The sequence below is a fragment of the Pygoscelis adeliae genome, unplaced genomic scaffold, assembly GCF_000699105.1.
Source record: "Pygoscelis adeliae isolate BGI_AS28 unplaced genomic scaffold, ASM69910v1 Scaffold27, whole genome shotgun sequence".
Lineage (NCBI taxonomy): Eukaryota > Metazoa > Chordata > Aves > Sphenisciformes > Spheniscidae > Pygoscelis > Pygoscelis adeliae.
In genome coordinates, this window is record NW_008825410.1 from 8,739,661 (window position 1) to 8,761,603 (window position 21,943).

Here is a 21,943-nt window from a genome sequence, read left to right on the forward strand (position 1 = left end):
TTATGACAGATGGAGCCCAAAGTCATGGACTAAATGAACTCAGTGGACATTTTATAGGGATGGCCCATAGGCTAAAGGAATGATATCTGTGTGTATGTATCAAAATACAGGAAAAGTGGTGGTGATTAATTGGGATATATTGGAAAGTGTAGGACCTGGGCATGACGTAAATGGTATAGAATAAGTGGTGGATACTCTCCTGGGTTTGGCTGGGATAGTATTAATTTTCTTCCTAGTAGCTGGTAGAGTGCTGTGTTTTGGATTTAGTATGAGAACAATGTTGATTGATAACACACCGATGTTTTAGTTGTTGCTAGGTAGTGCTTACACTAGTCAAGGGCTTCTCAGTTTCCCATGCTCTACCGACTGAGAAGGCTGGAGGTGCACAAGAAGCTGGGAGGGGGCACAGCCAGGACAGCTGACCCAAACTGGCCACAGGGACATTCCATACCATGTGACATCATGCTCAGTATATAAAGCTGGGGGGAGTTGGCTGGGGGGCAGCGATGGCTGCTCAGGGACAGGCTGGACATTGGTCAGTGGGTGGTGAACAATTGCATTGTGCATCACTTGTTTTGTATATTCTTTTATCATTATTATTATTAGTGTTATTTTCCCTTCCTTTTCTGTCCTATTAAACTGTCTTTATCTCAACCCACGGGTTTTACTTTTTTTTTCTGATTCTCTCCCCCGTCCCAGGGGAGAGGTGAGTGAGCGGCTGTGTGATACTTAGTTGCCAATTGGGCTTAAACCACAACAAAAATAAAATGAGGTTCTTAATGATATCATTCACCTGTACTTCGCTAAATAACAAGCTGTTCTTTGTACTACCACTGCAGTCTCCAAAAAATGAGTTGGGCTTCCAATAGACAGAAGCATCCTTTGCTTTACAAATGTGAATTAATTCTAGATACTATTAATCCTTTATACTATTTGACACATCTTTATTTGGGGTATAGATTAGACGATCTCCCAAGGTCCTGTCCAGGCCTTTGTTCTTTGATTCTACAGTCCAATAAAAGAGTGGTAGCTGTTGTACCTTGTTACATTAGAACTGTGAGCTTGTTGCATTTTTACAGAACTTTTAACCTAATTATTCTTCAGGTGATGAAAACAAAGTGACACTTCTTGGTCTTGGAGCAGTGGAACATCTGTATAAACTCATCTCACATGAAGATCCAATTGTACGCAGAAATGCCATCATGGTGTTTGGCATCATGGCTTCTAATCGTAAGACTCTCCATTTTTTAATATTTTTCAATGTGTATGAGTGTGGTCATCAAAGCAATAGGTGGCCCATGTGAAAAAATCCTGTATTAATGGCCCAGAATAAAGGAACAAATGCAGCCATAGTGAACTCCAGTGATTTTGAAAAAAATACAAGAGAAGTTAATTTTCCTCCAACTCTTATTTTTGTTTTGACAGGGCCAAATTGAAACAGTTTAATACTGGAATTATGTCTGTCAGGGAAAGCCTGACTACATAAGAGGCCCACCAATGTAGACATGACACACTCTTCTCTTTTACAAAAGTTGGAAGAGAAGGATAAAGTAGTATTTATCATCTACAGAAAATGCTATGGTTAAATATCAGCTGTTACTTGAGGCATTAGTGTAACTACAATGATAAGGGAGGAAATGTGTTTAATTAAGGTAGCTAACTCAAGTATTGGTGGCAAAAAAAGCCCTGAACTATCAAGCATTGCATGTATATTTACCCAGCTTCTTTGGCAGGTCAGTGCTGCTGTAAATGGTTTGTTACCTGTATCTGAGCTAGTGAAATTCAAGCAGTCTTGAGTATCTCTCAGAGACACTGCATTCATGGCAAGGTAGTGTATCTACTGTAGCCATACCATTATTAAATGATTTAACGACAGTATATGCAAATTTTCTTCTACCTTTTTATAAGGTGAGAATGAATGTATTACATCCATGCTGAGTGCCAAATGATCAAGCTGCAGTGAGTGGTATGTAGACATACCTGAAGATGAAAGAATAAATGACATAAGGTTGAGTTTCAGTGGCTGTTATTTTTACATTGCTTTATAAACCTACATCTAATTAATACAATTAATCAGGTCTTATTTTGGTAGATGTTCTACCCAGTTGTCTTCCGTGGCGATATCCTAACCACTATTTAAGTCTTTTCATCAACTGCTACCTGCTTTTCACGTTGCATTGGACCTTATGCTCTTTACCTTACTTTCAACTCGGCATTAGCATATAGTCATTCCCTTCAGACCTTGGTTTCCAACGCTGCTGCACAAACGTGGATTTGAATGACTAAAGATCTTCGATTTATATTCACATCTTAATTGTTTTTTTTTTCTTTAAAAGTATATTCAGCTCATACCTTTTTTCTTACATTTCAACACTGTAAGTGTGGATAGTAACAACACAGCCCTGTAAGATCACATGAAGTCTGTCCCAAAGAATGTTTTTTGGTTATTCTATCCAGTGGTTGTGGTTTTGCTAGTTTGTCATTGACAACAATAAAAATGCATTCTGAAAGTCTGTACTGTGTTTTTACTAAGACCTATATAATTCATGTTTTGAATTTGCAATGTGGGTTGTGTTAGCATAAAATTGGAAAGTGATTGCTTGAAAATTAAATAACGGAAGGATTTATTTTAGTTTGATAATTTTGACCACAAATAATTCTAACTATTGGGGTATGACTTCTTTGACAACTAACACTGTAAAATATTTAATCAGAACCTGCTAGATGCAAGTATTTTGAATAAAGTTTCAATGAAGTATTGAGGAACTTCGTATATATCAAGTATCAAAGAATGTCATCTGGTACTTGAAAATCTCCTGTATGTTTTCTGGGCCCATTGTGGTCTTGGTATAACTTCAGTTGTTCATCATTCTCAGTCAGATCTTTTTGTCACTCAGGGAGTAACCGTAAGTACGTTTCCCTTGGAGCAGAATCTGTTTCTTTACTCAGCCAAGATTGCCAAATGAAAGACTTCATATTTGTATTTATTTCATTGTAGATGATGTCAAGAAGTTACTGAGGGAACTGGATGTCACAAACTCACTTATATCACAGCTGGCACCAGAAGGTAGCTTGCAGTATTCGTTCCTTGTGCAAAAATACACTCAGAAATGATTTATGATTGCCATTTGATTGGACAATTTAATAAAATCTTCCTTGTAACTTATGATTTGTCATGCTACATGTTAAATAGGTAATTGCTTTTATAGGAGTAGCTCTGTTACTTGCTGAGTAGTGTTTTATGTTGTACAGATGGAGCAACAATGTTTATGGAGATGTCAGATATGATTAACAGCTATTGTTAATATTGACTTCAAATTATATTTTAAACCACTGGATTAGTGAACATATACTGTGCTGAATAAAACTTGATCAAAATATTTCTTTTTTTTCCCCATAGAAGATGTAGTTATCCATGAATTTGCTACTCTGTGTCTAGCACATATGGCTGTTGAATATACTACTAAAGTACAAATATTTGAGCAAGGTGGATTAGAACCACTTATCAGACTGCTAGGTAGCCCTGATCCTGATGTTAAGAAGAATTCAGTTGAATGTATCTACCTCCTGGTGCAGGTAAAGTTTGTTGTTGTTGTTGTTTTAAATTACAGAGGCAGATAAGCAGTCTCCCCCCTACCCTCGCCATCCTCTGTTGGGATAAGAAGTTTAAAATATTTGGTTCCTTTACTCTCCAGTGTTCATCAATGTATTTGAAAACATTACACCCAAGTCCTTGATTGTTACACTAGTTATGAATATAGCTGATTTGACTCTAATTCTGTTGAATTTAATGCAATTATCTGTGCTGTACAGCAATGTAAGTGAGATCAGAATCAGATTCAGATTTTTTTAATTAAATATGCATTTGTTTTCTTAGTTGGAAAATGTTAATCTCTGTAATGAGACTTATAACCTGTCTATCCAAACATTGAAATAATCCTGTAAATTAAAGAACTAGCAATTGCATTGTGCCTTGTTTTGGCCAGCAAGTCCACAGTCACAATTTCGAACATCTTTTTAATGATAGGTGAATCCTGTCAACAGCTACTTTCCATAGTGGGAGGAATAGATTTGTTATTGGCTACTTTCGCACTCAGCACTAATGTCATCCATATGCTGCTTAGCAAAAGAATGGTGCATTTGTATGGCAGTTCTCATCCATGGCTTAAGCGAATCAATTCAATAATGAATTCAGTTTATAACTCTATCTCTTTTGGGGCATCAGAGCATGTCTATTCAGAATCGCATTTTACTCTTTCTCCTTTTTTACTATCTCGCTGTCTTTGTTGCAGGGTATATCTGGATAACTGCACCTGGTGCTTGCTTATATTGATAAGGATAATTGCATGCTGCACATGTGCAATAAGCTATTTAAAAGCAAATTGTAATTTATTTATTTATTTTCTATTTTAATATAATCTACTACTGTCTTTTTATTAAGCTGCATATACACTGTTTAAAGTTGAAATTTGAAATTGTCATTTCTTAATTACTAAAACAAAAGAAGATATAACCAGGCAACCACAGTAGAGTGCGAAAACTATTTTCCCCCCACTGCGGTAAACAAAAATCATTAAACTAAATTTTAAAAACTTTCTCAAAGAAATATGTATGTTGAGATAAACATGGCAAAAACAAGAGTAAATAGGCTTCCTTAGACAGGACTAGACTCTGTAACAGTTTGTACTTCAGTCATGCAAAAAAAAATGGGAATTTAAGGTTGCTGGGGCTTGATGATATTCAGTTTGATTCTTAGCTAAAAAGAAATCTTCAGAAGTGGAAGTTCTGGAATATTGACTCATTTTTGTACATTTGAAATCAGATTTTTGGTGTTCTTTCTGTAAAGTCAGGAATTGATGTACTGTTATATTCTCTATCACTAACATTCTTTGTTGAATATTTTACTGCAGGATTTTCAAAGCCGTGCTGCAGTTCGTGCACTGAATGTAATTCCACCCTTGCTGGAACTACTGAAATCTGAATACCCAGTTATTCAGTTGTTAGCCCTTAAAACCTTAGAAGTAATTAGCAAAGACAGAGAAACCAGGATAATATTGGGAGAAAATAAAGGATTAGATTGTCTTCTGAAGATACTGGAAACCAATGTACAGTTTATTTGCCTTAAAAGATTTTTGTTCTTGCTGCTAATGTTTGTATGACTAATGAGAAATATTATTCATGTTATGGAAGTGTGATAAAAGAAGAAAGAGCTCCTTACTTGAAGCAACTATTCTAGAAATAGGATAAGCTAGGATACCTAGCTTACTAAGAAAGGGAGCAAAGGGATTCACCAAAATGTTTATATTTGTTTTATTGCTATTAGTAATACTGTTTTGCATTTAGTGTCCGTTTCTCGAACTGTTGTAAATATCAGAAGAATTCACCATATAGCTTTTTATATGATGTTTTCCCAAAATTTTTGATTATATGCTGAACTCTGGTGCTGGTTCCTAGTTCAAACACTGATCTTTTTTTCTGAATTTACTTTGATATCAATGGCCTTAAATGTAATTTCCTACCTTGGAAATTTCATTGTTTATGTTATTATGAGACTCACTTTAGGGCTTCTTGAGTTCAGATATCACCATGGGAAATATAATGCATAGAGAAATTTGTGGGGTTTTTGAATATTTAAGATGACAGGTCCTGTCTGAATACCTGCCTAACCCACTTTGATATAAATGAGAGATTTTGGGAGGTTTTACTGTTTTTGATAAATTTTGTTGTACCCTAAGGCACATCAAAGAAATTATACAAAAAATATGAGTATGAAAAGATGTACTTTGCAGTATAAATAAACTGTCCAAAAGAAAGTTAATGACAATTATCCTACAAAGTTAAAAGCCAAAGATATTTTAATCCTGATTTGAAGGTTATTTGTTTGGGGTTTTTTCCTTATTAGGAATTCAGTGATCTACATGTGGAAGCTCTTGCCGTGTTGGGAAATTGTCTGGAAGATGTGCATACTCTGCAACTGATTCAGCAGACAGGAGGCCTTAAAAAGTTGCTTTCGTTTGTAGGAGTCTCTGCTGTTCCCGATATTCAGAAGAATGCAGCAAAGGCAATTACCAAAGCAGCTTATGACTGTATGTGACTTTTTAAAAATCCATGCACGTGAATTTGATTATGAAGTAAATTTTCATCCAGAATGAGGCCGTCTTATCTGTTGAGGGTAGTGCTTGTTCTGAGGAAAACACTGGCAAGAATTAATTACAGTGATGAATCTTGGCAATCAGAGCAGCAATTGGATGCTAGGATATATATATATGAAAATGTTAAGATTTTGCCTCAACTGATTTTTAAATTTAATATATTGTTGCAAAATGCTGTCCTCAAAAAGGAAAATGGAGCTCTGAAAATACGATCTTTATCTCTTGTTTAGTGATGCCAGGTAACTGCCATCTTAAGCCACATCTGCTGGCACTATTTCTCATTGGTATCAGTTAAGACTTAAGCGCAAGCTTACTTCCTTTCGCATACAACTGCTCGTCTAAATGTCAGGCAATTTCAAATACAAATTCCTTTAACAGGGACATGAAAAAAAGCCTTTTAAAGGGCTTGTGGCTTAATATTCCCAGTGGAGTTAAATAGTTTCATTGTCATCTTTTTATAACTATTCATCCTATAGTTCTTTTCTATATGCTTTTCTTTAATTCACCAAGGAATTCTGAATTAGGCAGAATATGCTCATCACTTTTGCCCACAAGGATGCCCTTTAAATAAATCTACATTTGAAATTCCTTCCATACATTGGTTTCTGAGTTGCAACATATGCCTAGTAGTGCTATATAACAAAATGCAATGTAAGAAATAACATACTTCTGTCTATAGAAGATTTTAATTCTGTCAAGGGATTTTGATGACAGTAAGTATGACAGTAGAGCTTAAATATTTCATTCATATTTCTACCATCTTGTGGTTCAATCATGGCTTTAATTTATGTGTATTTTACAAATATGTTATCTAATTTAATACATGGCTAAAATAATCTCTCCTTTCTACAGTGTCTCAGACTTCCTTTCTTCTCTTCCCATCTTATCTTTCAAATTCTTTTCTCACCTTCCTTAGTTTGATGTCCTGAATATTTGTAATTATTTGGATTGCAATGATACATGAAAAGAGTGGAATCTACTTTTCCTAGTATTCTGTGGGTTTCTGTATGCTTTTATCATTATCTATTGGAAGCTTTGCAAGTCATTGAAAATTATTTTCATTAATGTTTAGGTATCAAAGGTAGGAAGGGACTTTCTTATGCCAGTATTTTCTTTGTGTATTTTCCTGTATTGTTATTTTATTATGCTACTTAGGACTGTCAGTATCATTTTTATAGTCCTGTGACAGGCTTGTAAGTAGTATGCTAAGCAGATTTATATTTGCTCCTACTACTTTCTACTGTGTCTTAGTCCTTTTTTATATTTATTTTCAAATAAGCATAGCCTTCTTTTCTTCTTTCACACCTTTTTCAGTTTTTGTGGCCTAATATTTTAGCATCTGTTAGTAGAAGCATGTCTGAACACAACATTTTTAGAACACGGTGGCAAGAGCTACACATATGACAGTACTGCCTATGATCTTATATCATGGAATGTTACCGTCAGTGAAGATGCATCTTCTTGTCATACTTCTTTACAAATGGAGTCAACGTAGTTTCATTATAAAGGTTTGCTCTCTTCTTCAGCCTGTGACAGTTGGTATGGATGCAGCAAGCTGGGAGAATAGATCAAAAGCAGATTTAAAATATTTGCTTCCAAGCTGTAGAACTTTGGTGACAACCAGTTAGACAAAGGGCAAGACGTTGTACTGGTGCAGTGGAAAACACAGTCCAGTAAACTTGCTGCTCAACATGGCCCCCAGAAGTATTGAATTTACTTCAGATACATAGAGCTACTGGTCTAAAGTCAGCCTTGCAGTGGAAAGAAAAGTGACATTGGGGCCATTATAAGAAATAGTCCAAGTGCCAAAAGAAAACAGAAGTATTTGCAGTTCTTGTTTGTTTTTTTGGATCCTGGTTGTAAATACACTAAACAGCCTATCCAAACTGCAACACTAATGTATACTATACTAATACTTGCCTTGATGTAAATCCAATACAATACAGCTCTAAATTCTTTTATGACTTTTTCATTAAATTTGCAATAGCCATGCAGTAGCCCACATTCTTCAGGTTTGATAATTGTGGTCGCATTTTATGAACATTTCTTGTATACTTGAGAAAAAAAATAACGCTTTTCATTGAAATGAAAAGCTTCAGCTATGATAGAACACGTATCTATCTGGGTTTTTTTAATCCTGGCAGCTGAGTATACAGCATTTTGAATGATTTTGAAATTATTATTGTTGACAGATGGAATTTAGTTTTGTTTTTTTCATGATAGATGTGATCATTGCAAACAGTTTTGGTTTATGCCCCTTTCAGCCCTTTGAAAAGGGACTCCTGTAACTTTTTGTTGTTGTTGTTATAAGACAGATGTGTCCCTTAAGAGCTATTCTCAATCTCAGAATAAATTACATGGTACAAACACTATATTCAATTTTAAATAGCATCTTTAGGATACTGCTCTGTTTAAGTAAATTAAAATTGATCATATTTCTATACATAATCATTATCCTTTTGCCCCTGAAAATTTGTATTGTTCTGTAACATAATTTTGAATTTAAATATTAATTTAGCAATGGTTTTATTTTGTATGCTCAGATTTACAGTAGTGAATTTTACTGTGATTCCCTCCTTGCCCAGCAAATAATGCAGTCATTTCAGAATGCAAAATATAATTTAATGCTATAAATTATTGAATATCTGTGAGTGGATTATCTGGGCTGTTGATTAAGGAGGGCCTAACTTTCCCCTGACAATGCCAGACACACCAGCAACAACAAAATGCTATGAAGTGTGTATGGAGAAAGTGATGATCATGCTCACTCGAGTTTGGCCTCTCTCTGCCAAACTTCTGGTTTGAAGCTCTCCCCGTTCCTTACATGTATCTAAATGCAAATCTCTTCAAAAGGGAGCATACAAAGCATGCACTGTAGCCTGATTAACATATGCTTTTTCATAATACAGATTTTTATTTACCTGGGTTATCTCAACTCCAGATCAGTGAGAGGTCATGATATTATTTAACAATAACTTTTTTTTCATTTGAAATTGGTATAAATAATTCCATAAGGTGATGACAGTGAGCTGAATAGGTGATCAGTAGAACTCTGACCATGATTTTCGGGTAAGAAGGGGAAATAGGAAAATATATTGAAAAACAAAAGTTGGCTCATGATGGGGTCAATGCATGAGAAACTGGACAGAAGTGTTAGTACTCCAGACTCTTTTAGTTGGGTGTGCCTGAGTATTTCACTTGGTGTTAAATCAATGTATTCAAATTACTTAGGGGTCAAGAAATTCATCACTGTAAATATGGTGTTGGCACTGACATGAGAAGTGCTTAAGTACAAAGGATGCTTTTCAATTGTACATTCTTTCTTTTCTATAGTAAAAGCAAAAGGAAACAACTCATACAAACAGAGAGAGGATCAGCAGATAATAATCATCCTTTACATAGAATTGACACCTGGATCTTAAAATATTAGTAATTTTCATCTATCTGTCTAGCTAGCTAAATATAGGTGCATACTGTTTACTGTAAATTCAAATCTAAAATCTGTTTTTCCACATTATTGAAAACGTCTTTATTCCATTCAGAATATTTTAAATCACTATTTTCACTTACTCAAATGAATATTTTTTTTCCACATAGGCATAAGTTATCTTTAAAATGAAACGCTTACCCATCATCATAACTGCCTTTAATGCAAGAATAATTTTTAAGAAAATCTGTATAGTAATAAGTAACTTGCTGTACAAGAACCAAATTACTGAGGCATGAAGAACCTCTAGAGGTCATTATTAGGGATTACGGACTACTTTGGCAAGCAAAAGGCCAGCACCATACTTGATTACTTGTCAAAACAGTCTGTAATCTCAATTAAGGCCTTCTCTTGAGAGCTGGCTGATATGCATCAAGGTTGTGGCCAAGGTTCTGCTGATGCTTAAAATCCTCCCTGTTCTATTTGTTGCATCTTTTGCTTTGTGATTTCAATTGTGTATCTCTGATGATTCTAAAAATATTTAAAATTGAGCTAGAGAAAATGGCTAGCTGTCTCATGAATGTGCATTGAGTCATTTTGCCGTAACTAGATTTTCAGTCAAACTTTCTTTTCATTGGTTTTGTGGACTTCTATTTGTTTACCTTTATTCACTACAGATTCAGTTTTATTTAAAAGAATACTTCCGATATTTTTCTTTCTTTTAAAAATTTTTTATTCGTAAGACAACAGTCCACATAAGGGAATGATCCCTCAAAGCATTAGTAAGCACTGGTAAAATTTCCAAATGTGTCGAAGTCCTACTGACTTCTTGGTTCCTGAATGTCTTTGATACATTTGAAAATTTTACCATGTAGATATAACTTCAAGCATGTAATTAGTCTGCTTTAAATTATGCATATGGTTAAATGTTTATTGACCATTGTAACTGTAGAGCTTCTATGCTGTCCAGTGCCTTTCTGGCTGAGAAAGTTTCACTCAGGGCTCTTTCCAACAAACACCTGCACTTCCGATCTCACCCATTTTGGGATGAGTGAGTTTATTAGTGTAACTGTCCGATGTCTGTGGATACTTTGTAGACGCTCTGTGGTGTTACTTGTGTAGAGGAAGGGAACATCTATGTCCTTCCTTAGCTGCTGCAGATCATTGCAGTGTAGGTCAGCAGTGAACACTGTGTCACCAGGCTAAAATGTGAAATTGAAATTCTCTGCAAAGTGTGCACTAATGAAGAACTGCAAGCTGTGCAGGATTTAAAATTCAATTTTTAATACCTCTTGCCTTTTTTTGGCTATTGTAGTATGTTAACTGGTACTCCACCAAGTTCAGTTGTACATTTACTAGTATGTTCTTCTATTTTATGCATTTGGACTTCGTTAGCATAAACCAAAGTGAGCATGATCCTGAGTAAGTATGATCTGTTGAATTAGAAAAGCTGTTTTCATCAAGCCTGTATGCATTCTGCGGTTTTAAGTCTTATAGAGAACAAACTTTGCATTCTGTTGGGCTATGTTCGTTTAAAGCTGTATTTAATAGTCATCTTTTGGGCTTGATTCAGAGTTCACTGAAGTCTAATGGGTTTTGGATCAGGTCCTTTGTGCACATTTCTTTATTGCTGGTGCCTCTGTTACCAAAGTATTTCCATTTCCCTGTTATCAAAAGCAAGTGTTATGTTGGAAACAACAATATGGAATCAAATTTGTGTCCTTTCACTGATTTGGAAAATGAATGCAGATTAACGCTATTGTTCTTTTTCATTTAAAGCTGAAAATAGAAAAATCTTAAATGAGGAAGAGGTTGAGAAGTGTCTCATAAACCTTTTGGAAATTGATAATGATGGAATTAAAATTGCTGCTTCCCAAGCCATTTCTGCCATGTGTGAGAATTTAGCTAGCAAACGTGCATTTGGACTCCAGGGTAAGTAAGGTGGGAAGGGATGAACTGAGAATCTGTGCTTTTCCTTTTATAAGGAACTTATTATAATTTTTCAGATTGCCATGGTTTATTTAAAGGTTCACGTATACAATTATTTCTTTCAAAGGGATTCCCCAGCTAGTACAGTTGCTAAGCAGTGACAATGAAGAGGTAAAAGAAGCTGCAGTGACAGCATTAGCTAATTTGACAGCAGCCAGTCCTAGTAATGCGAGGTGAGTCTGCAATAATTAAATTATTATTTAAAACACTCATCTGAACACAAGTGATAATATTTTTATTTTTAAAGAATGCCTCATCTTGTACTTATCCTACAAGGCAGGTCTGTTTGAATTTGACTGTAAGGCACTTTTTGGTGCTTATGAGTCATCTGGAATAGGTTGGTTCTCATCAGTGTTAAGAGTTACACCATCTCTACTAACATTTGCTTTATCAAGGAAAGGTATGAAGCAGATGTAATGAAAACAGAGATATAAATTATGTTTTGAAGAGAACATATGAAGAAAATATGCCTCGTAATCTAAGACATTCGATGTGGGGTATTTTTTGAAAATTCAAAGTCAGTAAGGTATCCTTTAAAATTTGATGGTTCATGCAACTTGTTTGACTGACTTAAACCCAGTCTTTGAGGGAGATAGCACTCAGATATTCTGAATATTGTCATTGTCTTTCTCTTTCTTTTTTTATTGTTTCCCAAGTAATAGAGAATGCTCATAGTGTATTCTGTAAAAGAAAAGAAGTGTAACTTCAGTTTCCAAAATAACTGAGAAAGGATGGTTAGCTGACTGTAAGCCCGAAATAATTGTATCAACTAAATTCTACTGTCAGTTGCAGAGTTCTGTTATCCCAACTCTATTAATAAAGTTCTGTTCAGGGAAAAGAAACAGAGCGGTCTGACATATATGAGCAATCACATGTAACTAACAAACCATAAAATAAAATTCCTTAAAAGTTTCCTGGAATATACTCAAGGAAGTTGTAATCCATTCACAGGCATTCTTTGAAGTGAAAAAGTAAAATAACTCACCAAATAAATTATTTGTTTCAATTTATTGATTCAGCTCTAATAGTCACCAGTATTCACTTAATGTTACCAGATGGAGCCATGATTTGACACCAGAGAATAATACTCTGTTCTCAGATTCACATAGTAGATTTTTTTGTCTGATATTCTGCTCTCCTCATGTGCATGACTCCTCGGTTGGTGTCAGTGGGAGTCATACACACATAAAAAGAGCACAGTACTGGAGTCTAGGGGTCAAACTTTCAGCTCTGCTACAGCTGTTTTTCGTAGTGCAGCCCTTTGAGGTTTCACATTGTGAAAAGGGAATCTCTGGAGAGTTTTGAGTTGGTATAGCAGCTTATGCCAACTCATTCAGTTTTTTTTGCCAAGGAGATAGTCAGGACATTGTTTAGCTCAACTGCTAGAACAATTCTCTGAGACCTCAGGCAGGGAAATAGCTGTCTCTGTTCCTCTGCATTATAATGGAGTCCGTATTCTTGCTGGGCAGAATCAGGAAATTGTAAAGGTGGCTTACATATACTTCTCTCTCTTTGCAGTCCAGCTCCAAGTACAATATGGAAGCACCAGATAATCTAATCACAGGTCTTCTGTGAAAATCAGGAAGCAATAATTTACATTAAATATGTATGTTGGATGAATGCCATGTGACTATATAATTACTTCAAAGCTTCATTTCTAAATCAAAACCATTAATAAGTCATAGAAGGGTCCAAGTGTGACTAGCTTCTATAAATGAATATATAGAGTTGAACCCTCAGCTGATACAAATTGGTATAGTTCCAGCTCACTGACTGAGTATCTGGCCCATATTTATTTTACATTCACATAATAGGAAAAAAAATAGTTTGGAGAAAACGCATTCCAGATTGAGTTACCATAATCATATTTCATTCTGGAATATTTTGTGTGTGTGTCTTGTAAACCACTGAAAATAAGGGTATATATAATGAAGATGCTGATATACTTTTATAATCATGTGACTTTGCTGTGTAATTATGTTGACAATATTCTGGTCCCAAATGAGACTAATGAGTCTAGTGCCCTTTTATTGGTTATATATTAGATTCTTGTTATAAACCCTCCAAGAATATTAAATCATAAAGCTAGTAGTAGCAGGTAATGTTCTTATGTGGCACGAACAAAATAGCTACAGTAAAGGGGAAAACTATTTACTATAAATGTTTTCACTTTTTACCGCCCAGCCAAAAATTCAATCTTGTTGAACTCATATACATGTGTTCTGCCATATTTCATTTCATGAGCATTTTTGCATGTATTATATTGATTGAAGGATGTGTACCTTGCCCTTTCATTTTGTACAGTATATATTACAGAATGTAAACGGAGTACAAGACACTGCTATATTTGATGGAGATTTGTTGTTTTTGTTAGGGATATTTGGTCAAGAAATGTCTGCTTTTCATATAATATGGAAAAAAATACAAGTTAAAACAAATTGTGTAACTCAGGCTCCCACAACAGCTAGCTCATAAGGATAAAGTCTTCCATTGATTACTAACACAAGAACAGCATAGGCAATGGGCAATACTACCCCCCACTAATGTATATTAACCTTGACCTTTAGGTGCTTCCCCACAGCAATGAAAGGCTAGTTCTATACCCCTACCCAATCAGTCCTTTGTTTTTCAACTGAGACAGCTAATAAAGGTGTCAAATATGGTGGAGGCTTTGTAATTAGAACACCTGTTCACGATGAACGGGACAGAGACCAGCTTCTCATTTCATGCAAGTCCCCAAGCAACCATGATTTGGCAAAAATAAATAAATTAATGAATGACTCTTGCCCCTGTAGTACTTTAACCAAGGATCTAGAGCAGAAGAGAACATGAGTCCCATACCAACAGTTTGAGTTTTCAGGTTAACTGGAAAACATGGATTTTCAATATGACCTCTATTAGAACTCATAAAAATTACTATAAATAACTTCTAAAATATTTCAGCATTTAAGCTTTTGCTGCAGACCTGATGTTGTGTCATGCTTCAGTAGCACATAGAAAAAAGTATGGTGGTCAAATGCCTCATTAGTTTACAGATTGACACCCTATGAGTTTTTATCAGAATTTTATCATAACGTAATGACAGAATTTTAATGCTGCTGTATATTGATGATAAATTCTTGGTAGACTTGTTAATAATCAGGCTAAATAAAAATAAAATTGCAAAATATACTGCAGTTTAAAGTCCCATGTACTTATTCTAACATACAATAAAGAAATTATTTTGGGATGTTACTATGTGTATAGCTCTGAGGCCATCCTTGATATATGTGTCAGAATTTGTTTCTGTGGGTCTGCTGCTGGACAGAAGAGAATTATATTCAGCTGGGTATTTGCATCCACTTCACATTTTTTAATCCAGAACACTAACTTGCTTTATTGAAAATTGTATACAGTTATTTGGACAGCAGAATGCCATTTTAAGGAATCTGTGAAATCTGTCTATTTTTGATGTGTCCAAGCATCGGGAAATGTAGGCACAGTCACTTCAATAACGTATATGATGCACAAATTGAAAAATTACACACAAACAAAGAAACAGCAGTGCCATCTATTGGACAGAAAAATAAATTATTCTGTGCTATACAACTAACTACAGGACAAACGTCTTACTTCAGCCTCTGCCTATTTTTTCCCATTTAGAATCATAGAATCATAGAATTGTTTAGGCTGGAAAAGACCTTTAAGATCATCAAGTCCAACCGTTAACCTAACACTGCCAAGTCCACCACTAAACCACGTCTCTAAGCACCACATCTACACGTCTTTTAAATACCTCCAGGGACAGTGACTCAACCACTTGCCTGGGCAGCCTCTTCCAATGCTTGACAACCCTTTCGGTGAAGAAATTTTAGGCAATATCCAATCTAAACCTCCCGCAGTGCAACTTGAGGCCATTTCCTCTTGTCCTATCGCTTGTTACTTGGGAGAAGAGACCGACACCCACCTCGCTACAACCTCCTTTCAGGTAGTTGTAGAGAGCAATAAGGTCTCACCTCAGCCTCTTTTTCTCCAGGCTAAACAACCCCAGTTCCCTCAGCTGCTCCTCACAGGACTTGTGCTCTAGACCCTTCACCAGCTTCGTTGCTCTTCTTTGGACATGCTCCAGCACCTCAATGTCTTTCTTGGAGTGAGGGGCCCAAAAATGAACACAGTATTCAAGGTGTGGCCTCACCAGGGCCGAGTACAGGGGCACGTGGCCTTCTTGGCCGCCTGGGCACACTGCCGGCTCATGTTCAGCCGGCTGTCGACCAACACCCCCAGGTCCTTCTCCGCCAGGCAGCATTCCAGCCACTCTTCTCCAAGCCTGTAGCGTTGCATGGGGTTGTTGTGGTCGAAGTGCAGGACCCGGCACTTGGCCTTGTTGAATCTCATACAGTTGGCCTCGGCCCATCAATCCAGCCTGGCCAGATTCTGCTCTACCTAGAGCCTTCCTACCCTCAAGCATATCAACACTCCCGCCCAACGTGGTCTTGTCTGCAAGCTTACTGAGGGTGCACTTGATCCCCTCATCCAGATCATTGATAAAGATATTGAACAGAACTGGCCCCAATACTGAGCCCTGGGGAACACCACTTGTAACCAGCCGCCAACTGGAGTTAACTCCATTCACCACAACTCTCTGGGCCCGGCCATCCAGCCAGTTTTTTACCCAGCAAAGCATACACCCATCCAAGCCATGAGCAGCCAGTTTTTCCAGGAGAATGCTGTGGGAAATGGTGTCAAAGGCTTTACTAAAGTCTAGGTAGACAACATTCACAGCCTTTCCCTCATCCACTAAGCGGGTCACCTTGTCATAGAATGAGATCGGGTTAGTCAAGCAGGACCTGCCTTTCATAAACCCATGCTGACTGGGCCTGATCACCTGGTTGTCCTGTATGCACCGTGTGATGGCACTCAAGATGATTTGCTCCATAACCTTCCATTAAAGTATAATCAGTTATTTTTGCTTTTCATGTATTTAAGATAAGCTAATTGTGTTAAATATAAATATGATATTAGTTAGAAGTAACACACAGAAATAAGATCTCAAGTGTACCAGTTAGTCAGACATTAATTTGACCAGTTCTTTTCTTCAGTATCGTCGTAGCACAAATGCCATTTCTAATAGCTGTCTTCATAAATCTGGCAATGTCCGAATTCTGGGCACCTAATGGAGTTACCACTGAAGAAAAACATATGCTCTGAAATTTAGAGCTTTGTACTGGACATGAAAACTATTTAACATCCTCAATAATATTTGTCTTAAATTGTTTATTTTAAGGGCAAAATTTATAGCATTCGGTTAGAGTTTAGTCTGGGGGAAGAAGGAAAGGGATGTTTTTTGTTCAACTGTACTAAGGGCTGCAGGAAATTGTGGTACACGACAGACATGATCTGGCAGAGTATTTCTCCTGGGGTTTATAATTAGTGTCATGTTACATATTTCTAAGTATTATATCTGGATTCAAGATAGTAAAATGTCATCCCAAAAATTGCCAAGTCAGCAAGCTTGATGTTATTTAATTTTCTAATTCTTGAATTCTTCACAGGAATCAGTGGGCCTATTTACATTAGCAAAATTATGTCCATATAGGTAATTACAGGCATTATCACAGCATCTGAATGTGTGCTTTCTGATATGTATCAAGATTTTCAAGATTTGGGAGTAGGTTGGGGGTAGGAAGGTAGTTTAGGAACTCATTGGTTATGGGCAATGCCCAGTGAGGAGAAAGCGAGTTGTTCCCTTGACTTCAAAGGGTGTTGCATCTATTCCAAACTGAAATTCATATACTGATCTAATGACCCAAAATACATCCTCAGTCTATTCTGTGTGGATAATGCTCACCAGTAGTGAGAGTTTCTGACCTTCTTAAATGGAGATTTACAGATTCACAACAGATTTTTATTGTTTTTAAGATGGCTGTCAAGGAATAAATTTAAAGAATGTCCAGTTTGCTTACATTTCAAATTTTGTTATTATCATTAGGAAGTAATGATTATTACCATTAGGTAGTAATATCAGTAGGTTGTAATCTTGCCCATTAGAAAATGGGGAACTTAATCATAGCTTTTCTCTTTCAAGACTGTAGATGGAACCTAATTCACATAAATGGATCAATATTGAAGCGTCGGTATTATGTAACTTAATACATTTGCATGAATCTATGTGTTAATTTATGAGAACAGGAACAAAAATTTCTAGTACATGAGAGCTACATTTAAAAACAGAAATAAGTCATAATCCATTGTATAGGTTTTGTCTTTTTTATGGTTTAATAGTTCTTCTTTATGACATAAGTTTGTGTTTTTGAAGGAGGGAATCAACAATAGAATGCCACTAGCTGTATTGTGTAAAGGTAATATGTTTTAATACTGACCCCTAGTGATAGAATTATATTTTTGAGCTACTGTGCTGCAAGATAAAGGGTTTTTGTTGGGTTTTGTGGTCTGTGTTGTTATTTTTTACATTAGCGCCCATTCTGCTGAGCCCTATACAAATACAGTTAACTCATGCCATGAACAGATTCCTGTTTTGACTTTCTTTTACTGTATATCCATAGTGTGAAGGGTGCTTGTCCTGGTTTCGGCTGGGATAGAGTTAATTTCCTTCCTAGTAGCTGGTACAGTGCTGTGTTTTGGATTTAGTATGAGAACAATGTTGATTGATAACACACCGATGTTTTAGTTGTTGCTAGGTAGTGTTTACACTAGTCAAGGACTTTTCAGCTTCTCGTGCTCTACTGACAGAAGGCTGGAGGTGCACAAGAAGCTGGGAGGGGGCACAGCCAGGACAGCTGACCCAAACTGGCCAAAGGGACATTCCATACCATGGGACGTCATGCTCAGTACATAAACTGGGGGGAGTTGGCTGGGGGGGGCTGCTGCTCGGGGACTGGCTGGGCATCGGTCAGTGGGTGGTGAGCAATTGCACTGTGCATCACTTGTTTTGTCTATTCTTTTATCATTATTATTAGTATTATTTTCCCTTCCTTTCCTGTTCTATTAAACTGTCTTTATCTCAACCCACGAATTTTACTTTTTTTTTCCGATCCCACCGGGGGGCGGTGGGGGAGGGTGAGCGAACAGCTGTGTGGTGTTTAGCTGCCTGCCGGGTTAAACCACAACAGTGCTTTCTAAAGAAAAAAGACAACACAGTCATTACCCAAGACCTCAGAGGCTTTTCCTTACAAGTTACATATTGACTTCCATTGAAAACTGCAAAATGTTTTATGGTAAATTTCTCCCTTGGCAGAAAAGCTGAATCAAGGCCTGATGCTGGATGTCATTCAGAAATGGGTTTGCACTGTGACTTTAACATCACATCAGACGACTGATAAGCAACGCATGGACAGAACCCTAAATCAACCCCTACTGGCAGGTGCAAAATATTTTGCTCAGCCAGCTGTTGGGTTTGTCTCTTAGATTTGTGCAGATGTGGCTATGGAAAGGTCCCTCTATAGACTCAGACACTGTAACTGCATTTTGTTCCCAGTACAGCTCTTCTTTCACAAAAAAATTTGTTGTGTATTTCCCTGTTTGTTTGTTGTTTTTTTAAACTCTGTTGCCTATCAGGGGTTATACTGAAGACAGAGACCAATATAGAGCATTCATCTCTATCTAACACAAATTTCATGTCACAGCATCCTAAAGTGCATGAGAACCTAAGTGTATCCAAAATAGTTTCAGACAGAAAACAGAACACTTCTAAATTGGGATAATGGTAACTATGTAGAAGTTCTACCCCTTACAGATATAGCAAAATCTTTTGGGCTGTTTGTACTCTCCTACCTCCAAAGCCTTGCGGTATGATCACTATTTATCTTACCTGTGGAAGGCTGGAATTTCACTCAGAGCATGTGTGTTGTCATCTGTAACTTCCCAGGGTAGATTTCTGTGGGATCAGGTGAAACTTCTTCCTCCTGGATGGAGACTCCTGGGAGAGAAAACTGTGGTTTATATAGTGGCACAAGTACAATGATTTCTCTTGAGTGTGTATCCCAACAATGATATTCAGTGATATGCACTGAGATGAATTATACTTTCTACAAATTAAAAATGGCAAGGGTTATTTTACATTTGAGTAAATTTCAGACAAATGTATTGGTGCTTTTACATGCACATTTTCCTTGTAGCATATTTCTAAATTAAATGCAAATTATTTAAGTATATGTTTTAACTTACTTTAGTACAGTGTGAAGTTATTTATTTTAAGTGTATATAAGGGAATTGCGGGTTTATGGCTGATCATGCAAACTTAATTCTGTCCTGCTGTGAATTTAACCTGTGCACTGACTGTGGCATGTTGTCTAATTGGACTGTCATACACACAAGGGGGTAAAAATAAGCTTTCACAAGTAACTTTAAACCTTTTGACTTGCAATCTCAGTAATTTTATCTTAACGTAGTAGTGTATGTGTACTTTCTTAGAGATTTAATTTTAAGAGAGAAAAATAAAAGCGTAAGTTTCTCCACTCTGAATTATCATAAGAGCTTGAACCTTTAGCAAGGCAAAACAGATTGCTGCCATTTGAGATAAGTTCACAGTTGCCCAGAAAAGACTTATCCAGAAGTGAAAGATGGGGTCAAGTTTCACAGTCAGAGTACTGTTTGTAGAGAGACTGACTTGGCACAGCTTTTTTGTCCTTCCTCAGCTGGTGCTTCCAAAGATGAAGAGGAGCCGCTGTCTCCTCAGTCTCTGTGTTCAGACGAGTTGTGGAGACCCTGCTTTGGCTCTTTCTTTCCTTCCCTTACAACTCCATGAAGGCTGCTCTGGCAACTCCTGAATGTTCCCTGTTACTTTGCTTTTGTAACAGTGTGGATTCCAGACTCTCAACATTTGTGCCGAGTTACTGATTTTTGCATGCACTGCTTCTTGGATCAGAAAAAAGAGAGAGGGGGATAGTGTCTTTTTCATTAGCTTATACTGGCTGCAGCTACGTGGGATCTTTAAGGGGCAAAAAGGCTTTCTATTGCTGAATTTCAAACCTTTCTTCTAATGGTGAAAGTGTCAGAAATTCTTTATAAAGGTTGCAAATAATACTATAATTGAAAGGATCAGATATCATGGACAGATAGCTCATTACCAATGCTCCTATAATATTTTAAATTAGGAATACTATAATTTTAGAACGGAGAGCTTTGTAACTCTGCCAGATGAGTTCAACGACAGACATTAGAAAATCTCTGTGTATCTCTAAATGAGAGTCAGGTATTACAGTCCCTGCTAACCCAGATAGTTTAAGGTTTTATTGCTTCCAGACTGTGAGGTTTATTGAGTTTGGGGTTTGTTGATGTTTTAACAAGGTACTTGTCATTAAAAAAATAGGAATAGAGGGTTCAGTTCCTAAAATGAAAAATGAATATGGTTTGTTGATATCATAAATATTTTTATTGTAGCACAAAGGGGCCCCAAATTGTAGATCAGTGTCTCTTGTGCTGGATTCCCTTACTCAGAATAAAAATACTGACATTGATTTCCCTTGTATAGCGAAGAAAACGGAAGTAATATTAGTCTTTAAATATATTAAAGACTAATATAAAGTTAAAATATATATATTTTAACTCTTTAAAATACGAGTTACTATATTCCACAGTCAATTGCTTTTGAAAATAATTAAATTGCAAAGTGAAATTTTTGGTAAATCAGAAGACGTTTATTGGATGTGATTGTTCTGATGGCATAACAAGGCAAATGAAGAATACTAATACATTTAATAGATAAAAAGGAATATATTTATTGAGGTTTTTCGAACTTCTGGTGATGATATTCTTTCTCAGTCAGAAATTACGTAATAGGGCTGGGTCACAAATGCCTTGTGCGAGAAAGAAGTCACGCGATTTAACACAGATAGAGTTGATTTTAAAAAATGTGTGTGTAATTAGATGCATAATTCTTATGCATAATTTACATGCAATTATGTATGAAAATGAGATATGCACAGCCATAAATGGCTTGGTAAGCACCTCACACACAATCACAGTAATTTTGCACAGAAATTAAACATGCAGTTGCAAATACATTTGGAAAATGAAGTCCATGAGGAGTCCAATGGCCTTTGTGAGGAGGAAAAATCTGAATTTTTTCTGAACGGAAATTGTGTTAGATCCTCAGTCAGAAGGGGGGAAGTAAACAGCGTAGACGTGAATAAAAATATATTTAATATAAACCAGTTTATATTCAGTTGTGGTAGAAGAAGCAAAACCAAACATACTTTACCATTTTTATGAAGTGTCAATCTCACTAGTGTAAGTTAAGCACAATCCAGAGTAAACAGTGGTGTGAAGCTGCACCACCGCTTTTCTACTCTAGCTCCCCTCCATGGGAGGTTGCTTAGGTTAGGGGTTTGGGGGCAGTCTCGGTGGTTTCTGTCAGCTCTTTGAACACTGACAGTTG

At 36.5% G+C, this 21,943-nt stretch overlaps 1 protein-coding gene across 2 annotated transcripts in view; it reads left to right on the plus strand.

Moving 5' to 3' along the window:
• The window catches only part of ARMC3 (armadillo repeat containing 3), a 61,890-nt gene that overhangs the window by 16,363 nt on the left and 23,584 nt on the right, over nt 1-21,943 (plus strand). For both annotated transcript variants that reach the window (XM_009330567.1, XM_009330568.1), the window contains exons 3-9: nt 1,105-1,230; nt 2,999-3,067; nt 3,401-3,576; nt 4,911-5,105; nt 5,903-6,086; nt 11,359-11,511; nt 11,636-11,741. In XM_009330567.1, coding sequence (XP_009328842.1) covers nt 1,105-1,230; nt 2,999-3,067; nt 3,401-3,576; nt 4,911-5,105; nt 5,903-6,086; nt 11,359-11,511; nt 11,636-11,741 — 1,009 coding nt within the window. The remainder of the gene's footprint in view (nt 1-1,104; nt 1,231-2,998; nt 3,068-3,400; nt 3,577-4,910; nt 5,106-5,902; nt 6,087-11,358; nt 11,512-11,635; nt 11,742-21,943) is intronic.